The 9,764-nt window shown below is 40.2% G+C and overlaps 1 protein-coding gene across 2 annotated transcripts in view; it reads left to right on the top strand.

The window, feature by feature from the left end:
- The first annotated feature begins 415 nt into the window (after window positions 1-415).
- mta1 (metastasis associated 1) overlaps window positions 416-9,764 on the top strand; it is a 46,337-nt gene continuing 36,988 nt past the window's right edge. For both annotated transcript variants that reach the window (XM_042388253.1, XM_042388252.1), the window contains exons 1-2: window positions 416-577; window positions 889-1,006. In XM_042388253.1, coding sequence (XP_042244187.1) covers window positions 979-1,006 — 28 coding nt within the window. In that variant the 5' untranslated portion in view covers window positions 416-577; window positions 889-978. The remainder of the gene's footprint in view (window positions 578-888; window positions 1,007-9,764) is intronic.

The raw sequence follows: 9,764 nt of genomic DNA, 5'->3' as shown, positions 1-9,764 counted from the left end.
ATATTAAGCAGTGGTGAGGGATAAACCTAGGCTATGGATTTAGGAACCATTTTCACATACATTAATTAAATTTAACTAAGCCTGTTCTTTGCCAGAAACCCCATGGGGCGCCCCCCTGGTGGTTCATGGACCTCACTTGACACCACTGAGCTAAGGGATTTGGGATCACAGAGTTGGCTTTAGGGATGAGGCAGGGATGCTTAATTTTCAAGAGCACCAAGTTCCAGGTAAATGGCTTATAAAAAAAAAAAAAAAGCTCTGGTGCTTGTCTACAAGGGTCTGGTCGTGTCCCATCCACTGTGGGAATAGGTAGTAGGTGGTAGTTTTAAACCCTATAAGATATTCATCAACTAAATCCTCGAATGTTTTAAGGTTTAAACTCAAAATATCGCGATAGCTTTGTTATTTGAATCACAGAGTAATGAGACTTTGCTTGATGGAAATTGCTGAAGTGCATAGTTTTGAGCAACACCTAGTCAGTTTAGTAGAAATATGTCCACTTCTAGCCGAACAACGCGATAATTTCCACATTTTTATCATCTTAATTATGTGTCAAAACAACTAATTAACTGACCAGGTAACGTTAACTAAGAAAATTAATGGGAGAAGTTTAACCGTTGGTTCTGGATGAGGCCGTGACGTCACTTACATGTTCATGTGTGGGGCTACGGCTAAGTGTGTGACGCAGCTGTGTGTTTCTTAAAATGCTAACGTTAACGTTAACTAAATAAGCGGAATTTAAGTGGTTGTTTGTTACACTACTCGTGGCCATATACTGCCGCCAGATTTCGGGTGTTGAGGGGGTGAAAAAAAAAGGTGTACTGTCTCTTTAAGCTCTCTCGGCTAGTCTGTTTCGTATTGATCAATCCACCATTTTCCAACACACAGCGGCGGCAGTGCTAACACAGCTCCGGCAGCGCCAGAGAGAGAAGAGAGCCACCCCTCTACCTGGAGAGGAAGCCAGGGACCGGGGCAGTCATGGCAGCGAACATGTACCGGGTTGGAGGTAAGGTGAGGGGGGAGGAGGAGAAGGAGGAGGGGGGGACAACATTGTAGGACATTCTCGTGTGTTTTTTTTTTTTTTTTTAATTTTATGGCGGACACGCCATGATTCACCGCGGGTGTATTTTGTATTTACGGAGCGCGGTCCGTCTTTCCTTCCCTTTCTTTTATTTCCCTAAAGCTAAAGAGCCTTGTGCTCCACAGATGATGATGGTGACCGTGTGAAGAGGAGGATGGTGGTGATGAAGAGTAGTGGTTCGCTTACAGAGCTGCTGCTGGATTCCCTCGTTTCTTTTGTGCTTGTTGTAACTTACGATGACCCCAAAACAACTACTTCTATGTGCGGATGCACCTAAAGTAACATACATTATGTTTCTATATATTTAAGGCATCATGGCGAACGTATTGTAAAAGTTTTTGCGTGCTATTCAACTACTGCCCGGGCTAACGCTTCATAATGAGAAGTAATGTTATTAGTAATTCACTAACCTGCAGAAACCCCTTAAGACTTGTAGGGAAGCAGCAAGGAGTGGATGCTTTTACAGAGAGAGTGCAGAGAAAGCAACAGAGATTTAAAAAAAAAAAAAAAAAAGTTAAATGCTGCTTTTTACCTGCAAGAACTTAGATGCGAAAACAGGGATTAAAATCTCCTAGCACGTTTAAACATGCATTTTTCCACATCTTTTATCAGGATTGCTTTTCTTTTTTTTTGCACAGGCAACCCCAGTTAATACCTAATTAGTATTCCTGTTTTTCCCCTCCCACTCATTTTCTGCTTATGTTGCCCTCAATCACATCCTTTAGGTGCTGTGTAAAAATAGTCACATGAGAGTTACTGTAGAGCTATATCATTGTTGAAATAAGGTGCTTTTTGCTTCTTTTTTTTTGGACCTGTTTCCTTGGATCGCTATATATAAAGAAGGATTGTAGAACAACCAGATGCCTTATGCATTAAGACAAGTATTAGTATTACAAAAGTTTGACTTCATGTGATACTGTATTGTGTTACTACTAAATAGTTTTCTGATTTCACTGTGATAAAGTGTCAAAAAACTGGCTCACATATAGGTGTGCCATGACACTTATATAGGTGTAACTATCCAGCCACAAGTTCTCTTATCTGGTCAATCTGCACTTCTATTAATCATACAATATTTTCATTCAGGTTTTTTGGACATGACCGTAGTTTGTTGTTCTCCTTGTAATGGTGGATTAGCTTTTTACTATACTATATATCACTTAATGTGAGGGTGTGTATATGTGATAGAAGGAGAGAGAGAGTCATTTATTACATTTTGAAGATAAATCTAAGCATGATGACTGACAAACATCTAGTGAAACTGGAGTGACGTGATTCTTCTTGGCTTGGAACCTGCAACAAAAATAGCTTGTAGGAAACGTCAAAGCCCATCTTATTTAGTCAAATTAAACAAGGCCTACCTGAGTGAGAACAGGATTATGTCCACGGCAGGGCAGAGAGTTAACACTTCACTAGCCAAATGTTGCTGAATTTGATAGGTTTCTCCACTTTTTCAGCCTCCTACAATGAGATATGAACCAGCTAAGCCTTTATGAAGCTTTTTATGAACACTAATTTGCTTGCAAAGTAGTAAAAATTAGTAATTAATGTGATTCGCCTGCCTTTCTGCAGTTTGTAGATGTGTTTTTGTGTGCATACCGTAGCATTCTGAAGATCGAAGTGAAATTAAAATTAGCCCGTTGTTGGCAAAATTGAAACATTACAAATAGGTCTAATAACCTAATCTGAAACCACAAAGCATACAAATTATATTACTGAATAAACATACTATTTAATTGTGTTTCCACAGTCACAAAAATAATTAAGATAAAAAAAACAAAACTCAATTTAGGTCAGAAATAAGTTTTATAATTGACTGAAGCTTCTCCTGAGACCAATTCAGCCTAACATCAGAACAAAGCAGAACCCTTGGAAAGATGGCCGCTACTTTGCAAGACAATGAAGGATCATCTTGGAAAAGCAATGACTTCCCTTGTGAATGAACCGTGGACAAAAGCTGGCTCCGTAGTCCTTGATGTCTTTGTTTTTACCGTGCAGGCCACAAGCCACTCTTCCTGCGCCTGCAGCGATTCTTCCCAGTGCTTTCCCCATATGCAGGAAAGTGTTGGTGACTCAGTATAGACTATGCCATAGGTCTTACCATCTTAATGTTGTGCAGGGAAAAGAGGCTAGCCCAGAGGTTTTGTGCACTGGCCACAGTGGTTTAAAAGTCTAAACCTCATCCAGTCACCAAGACTTGCTGCAGACTTATTGCCCAGGCAAATATGACTCTCATGTGACAATTAGGAGATTGTTTTGAATGTTCCACATACAATACTTACACCAAGGCTATTGGAGTGTGACAGATCCTGTACAGAATGTGCTATGTGTTGTAGTGTTTATTAAAAACTTTGTCACTGCCTACATTTCTTTTGGCTGGTGACTGGTGAGGATTTTCTGTATGCCGTTTATGATTCAGATTCTACTTAAAGGTGTTGTAGTGTTTACTAATTTACCAACTGACTAACTTTGACAGCGCCCACACTTTGTTTGGCTGGTGTTAATTTCCCATGCTGCCAGTTGTCTCTCTCGCAGGTCTGGTGGGTGTACTCCCAGAGTGAAGTTCTCTCTTGCTCACTGCCATCCTGCCGAGTTCAGGACAGTCAGTTGGACAGAAGTATGGCAGCTACTAGATTTATTCAACAAAGTGTCCCCATCATTTATCGAGGGTCCAAACTACCGAAACAGCCGTCACAATAAACGGTATTTGATACAAGTTGGCTGCCTTGTGGCTTCTTTGTAGGACCACAATTATTTGGAATTAAAGATCTGGTAGCCTGAACTGCCCTACAATAATTCTTTGAGAGAGAAGTTTTGTTGAAAACCTGCACACGTTGTGCTGATTAATCACTTTTAAATAAGAATAAGCTGCAGTGGTGGCTGCAGCACAAGTGCAGGACAGATGCGTGATGGCTGTTAAGTTGCTACTGTTTTATGAGATCAAAATCCTTCTTTGCTTAAATATCACCAAACATAAGGACTTTGACAGATAGGCATATTTCATGTTTTAAATCAAAGTTTTCTTGGTCCTGGTCCCAATCTGAATCTTTTAGTAATGGGTACCTGCCAATACTGAGTCCATTCTGATACTTATATTCTCCTAAACGACACAGTTGCCCAGTGCGCACTAAAGATACAACTTAAAAATGAGATAAAATAGAACTAAATTCATCCTGAAAGTCTTTTTGTGCCAAAGATGCTCAGTATATGTAAAAATAATTATATACGTATCAGCAGAAGATAAGCAATTTTAATTAAATATGTATCTGACACACTGAAATAACATGTGTAACCTGCTAAATTTGACACATCTTATTTTTCACAAGCTACTTAATCTATACTTTGATTAATACTGAAAGTCCTGGTTTAAAACTAATAAGGTCATAAGCATAAGCTATATAATATGGGTATAAATTGGAGAATGCAGCTCCTAGAGAGATGACATACAGTATAACTCTATTGGTGCTGTTGGAACAACAAAAACAATCAACTCACAATTGTACAGTGGTATCACAGAGAGTTTCATCCCTCACAAATGATCTTTGGCTGAGTACAGACACTAACTGCCGAGAGATTTTTAACTACACAACAAACAAGTTTAAGATGACCTTAAGTTACTGATGAAATTAACATCAATTAGTGACAGCTGACATGAGCTGCCGCCACTAGTGTTTGTCACTTTAACTGGAGAAAGCGATGGTCAGCGCTGGCTACAAATAAGCTGCTACCTGAAAGTTTTGCACACTGCTACTTTTTGCTAACAGTGAAAGAGAGAGGAGAGATAAATTGTTAGAAAACAGATTCGTTAGCGTCGGGAGCTCAGTGAACCACTGTATTTTACCAGCCCGGATGTCAGAAGTGACTCATTCGCACTGAAAAGCTCTAATTTTCACTCACATATGCAGTGAAATGTTTGCGCTGTAGAGCCCAGGTGTCATAAAGGAAAAGAGCAGGCGTACAACAGCAGGCTGAGGTCGACAAAACACAGAAAAGTACAGTAAAGAAAGAACCGCCGTTTTATCAGGTTTATTTCAGCCAATATCGATCCATTAAAGTATGTCCTGATTGGCCTTTGTACACAATTTGATTTTATAGTTTTAGAATATATTATTTCATGTCACGTATCTACAGGTCAGAAAGGAGATAAAGACAAATTAAGCGAAAGGCTTTCATCTATTGTCTAAAAGTAAGAATCCACAGGAATGGGGACTGACAGATAGATAGAGACATAGATAGTTTCTCAGGTCTCACCTTGAACAGATGTGTTTGAAAATCCTCGTTAGAGGGAAAGTGAGTGATACACAAGTGTGAAAACAAGGTGTGGGACTGATTCAGAAGATGAAATTACCTGCCATTACCATAGAAACCTCCATCCATACTATGACAGCGTGAGCCATTATATTTTCCACGGTTGCTGCTCACGACGACAGACACACCTCCCAGTGTGCGTGTGTGTGTGTGTGTGTGTCGGTTGGGGTGTGGGAGGGGGTATATGTGCATGGACAAGCGTGGGCGGATGTTCACGTTCTCCTTTTCCTGCTTCTCCATCTCTCTTCCTAGCTGTAGCCCAACCCTTTTCATTACTATACTGTACATTGACGCCACCTCTGTACTTAACAATGGCTGCATATGGAGCCTCAGTACTTTTTTAAATCTCAAATGATGCATCGAGTATTGAAAAGTCGGCACTGAATCCTTACCTTTTCTTAAACAAATTTAGCTAATTCGATTTTCAGTGTCATAGTTAAATACAGTATAAAGTTAATTTACAGCTGTTTACTAAGACAACTTTGAACACTGATGCATGTGAGAAGTTGGGTTTAATTCAAGTTTTTGTTTATAAGAAGGAAAAGATATCAAAACTCAGATATATATATATATATATATATATATATATATATATATATATATATATATATATATATATATATATATATATATATATATATATATATATTTGTGAGGTGGTCTGCTCTCGATGCTACAGTACCTGTCTCTCTTTATGCCTGCAAGCACCGGTTTCGCTACCATTAGGCTTTGTTGCTGGCATGCACCATATTGCGTAGCAGCAAGGATGGGGGAAACTGTTGAACTGGAGCGCTGGTGGTAGAATCTGTGTTGATTCTTTATCAGGTGATCACCAAATGTTGGCAGATAGTGTGACAGATGCGGTTGCAGAGCTCCATCATTAGGATATATAAGATGGTATCCTTTTTGGCTTGTGCTTGGCAACAACACCATCTCCCACCCTCTCGATACGGGTTGCATATGTCTACGAGCTGTCAGCCATTCAACCAAACTGTTGTATTCCCTTCTCAAATTGTTTTCTTTTCAGTGCTGAGGATGTACAACTGCAGTATTTCAGAAAAAAAAGGCGAAAATGTTGGGAAAAGTAAGAAAAATATACATAAATTTGTGTGCAGAAATGTTAGAAAAGAAGAAGAAACTTATTTTCTATCTTGTTAATCATGTCATGATCCCTGAGGTTTACCATAGGGGTTCCTGCGCTTGTAGAAAAAAATCAGTTATGACATAGTCTTTAACATTTTAAACCACCTTCTGTCAGGCTGTGTGTAACAATCATCAGACCAAACATAAAGGGGACGTATCATGCATATTTCCAGGTCTATATTTATATTCTGGGGCTCTACTGGAATATCTTTGCATGATTTACAGTTTCAAAAAACTCCTTTTTTAACCCATAATGACCCTTTACACAGCCCCTCAGTTCAGCTTCTGTGTGTGAAACAGGCAGTTTTAGCTCTGGTCTCTTTAAGGTCCCCCCTCCTGATGAGCCCACTCTGATTGGTCAGCTTCCAAAAGCTGTTTCACGGCCAACTTCCAGCCATTTGGGAGACAACGTCAACAAACTATGAAACAAACTATAGTAGTCGGATTTACTACTTTTCTCGCTCTTTACTCAAAATGTCAACTTCTCAAATATATCTGTACATGTTCGAGCTGAAATCTCATCCAAAGTATGCAATTAGACAACGCAAACAACACATGGAAGAAACTTAGCAACAACCTTAGCAACGGAGGCTACTGAACGGACGGCCAGTTATGGGCAAGCGCAACAATATGACATCAGCTTGTCAGCAAAAACATGGCAAATGAAGCGCTCAGAGCAAGTTAAAGCCTGGGCTTTTGACTTGCAGGGAGCATTTTTACATATGTTAACCTCAAGTTTTGGAACTTTGACCATGTTAAGCATAGATATCTGACATCAAAACAGTATATAGATAACAGAAAATCACAAAAAGGCCGAAAGGCCACGTTCAAAGGCGGAGTGAAAAGTTAGCCGTCATAGCGAGGTGGAAGACGTGATATCTTTTGAATATGACAATAACAGTGTACATTTTCAGACTGTCTCTCCTGGAAGGCATTCATAGTGTTGCTCTTGGTTGTTCACATGAACAGTGACAGAAATAGTTGTGTAAAGAATGGTAAAAAGAGGACCTGACTCCTTTCTCATGTTAGATTGTCTGTTTCGGAAAGTTACAGAAATTGCCAGACACTGCCTACCTAATACGGCATTGGTATGGTAGACAGAGAGAGGGGGGGGTTTCCGAAGCTATTCGACTGTCCGTCAAGCAGTTCTGATGGAGCACACACCAGCCTTAATACTTTCTCCATTCAGATGCCGTGCACACACAAAGATATGTGTTTTCACTCTCTGCCATGCTTTAATAAAGTAGGCACAGGTGACATCTACCGTTTTCTCTGCTGAATAAACAGTAAACACTGTGGACTTTTGACAGCCATAATTACATAATTAACAAATCAGCACAGACAATACTATGGCAACAAACACGTGTATAAATTGAATCTGTTTCACTGTTAAGATGCAGGTGCGTAATTGTGGATGGGAGTGTAGCAAGCTAATGCATGTTTACCCAATTAGCCCTCCCCCTTAATGTCAATACTGTTTTCATTGTCTCTCATTTTAGATTTTGTCCTTTTTTGTAACTGTCTCACTAACTCATTTGTCCACTTATATCTCTATCATGCTCTGTACTTATCTGCCTGTCTTAAAATCCTTCTGTCTGTCCATGTATGTCTCTTTCTCTCTCTCTCTCTCTCTCTCGCTCAGACCCTATCAGTTGTTGCATGTTCTCCCTCTCTCATCGTTGCGTCTCTGACTTTTCTGTCTGTCTCTCTCTGGCCTGGTTTGAATCAACCCAGCAGACTCTCTCTTTTGGGGCTCAGTAACATGCCTTGATTGGCTCACACGAAATTCGACTGCACTGTGACATCACAGGCGCCAGAGGATGCTGATTGGCTGATACTGGAAGCGGGGGATGGAGAGTGTGGAGAGGGGTGGGGGTGGGGGGGGGTGGGGGGGTATTCGCGGGTTGAGGCGGCAGGAGGGCTGATGGGAAATGGAGAGACTGAGTGACACTGCTCAGTGCCTACAGGCCCTCTCTTCCTCTCTGTTGCTCTCATTTTGAGTTGCTCTCCAGCTTGCTCTCAACTAGTCTTCAGCTTCTCACACGATGGAAAGTCCAACAGCCCACTCTCGACTGTCACTTTTAACTCAACCGTTCTCCCCCTTTTATTCACTTTTTCTTGCCGGAGGGGGCAGGAGGGGACATCGCTTTTTAGTTCAAAGCGATTCCAGCCTTGATGACGTAAGCTCCCGAGCTAGGAAAAAGAGAGACGGCGAGCTGTCCCACTATCCCACCTTCACAGTGACCCTAAATGTGCTGGGAGACATGTGCCGTCACCAACCCAAAAAAAAATGTCTTACTGTGTCATGACGCATTTTGGCTTGCGATCAATGGCTCCCTCAGAGCTGGCGAACGTTGAAGGCCGCAGTTAAACGTCAACATTTTTCTCCCCGCGGTTTGACTTGAGACCCACTCCTGTTTTTCAGGGTGAAAAAAAACAAAAAACCCTTTTTGATCAGGGTTCATTTGAACATTGACAGTTTTATTTACCTTTTATGTATACAGGGAACTTTCTCTCTTTTTAGCAGTCATGCTTAAAGCTTTCAGCAGTGCATCTAATAACAGCACGTACATTCACATCAGTCGATCAACAGAAAATATTAGTTGATTGATCATTTGTCGTTTAGCAAACACATGCTGGTTTCAGCTCCACAAATGTAAAGATACAACATGTTGATGTTTTGTTTATGTGATGTAAATTTAATATCTTTTGGGTTTGGACTGATTGACGGACCATACAAGCAATTTGAAGATCACCTTCACAAAAAATTGTGATATCCAAATAAGTAATTGATGATGACAATAATTGTTATTTCCAGCTCATTAGTTGCATTATAGGTCAGCAACTAATGATTCTTTCCATGATAAATTAAATCCATAGATTCTTTTTTTTGATCTAGAAAAAACACATTTTCCCAAGGTGACATTTGGGAACAGTTGTTTTAGTTGATATACTATGATTTAAGACAAGGAAAAGCAGCAAATCTTCACATTTGCGAAGCTGGAACCATCAAATGTTTGCCGTTTTTTTGTTTAAAAACTGACTTTTGTTTTATCCGTTGCTGTTAATTTTCTGGTGATCTGCTAATTGATTAAGCATCTTATTGTTTCAGCTCTAATTAAATTTGTTGCTCAAGGGCTCAGCTTTAGTTGCTCACCAGTGGGGTAGAGTCTCACTCACTTTTTTTTTTTTTTGTGTTCCAGCCAGTCTGGTGATAACAGCAAGTCAAAAG

The sequence above is a fragment of the Thunnus maccoyii genome, chromosome 16, assembly GCF_910596095.1.
Source record: "Thunnus maccoyii chromosome 16, fThuMac1.1, whole genome shotgun sequence".
Lineage (NCBI taxonomy): Eukaryota > Metazoa > Chordata > Actinopteri > Scombriformes > Scombridae > Thunnus > Thunnus maccoyii.
Note: the sequence above shows the minus strand (reverse complement) of the source record. Positions and strands in the feature narration are given on the sequence as shown.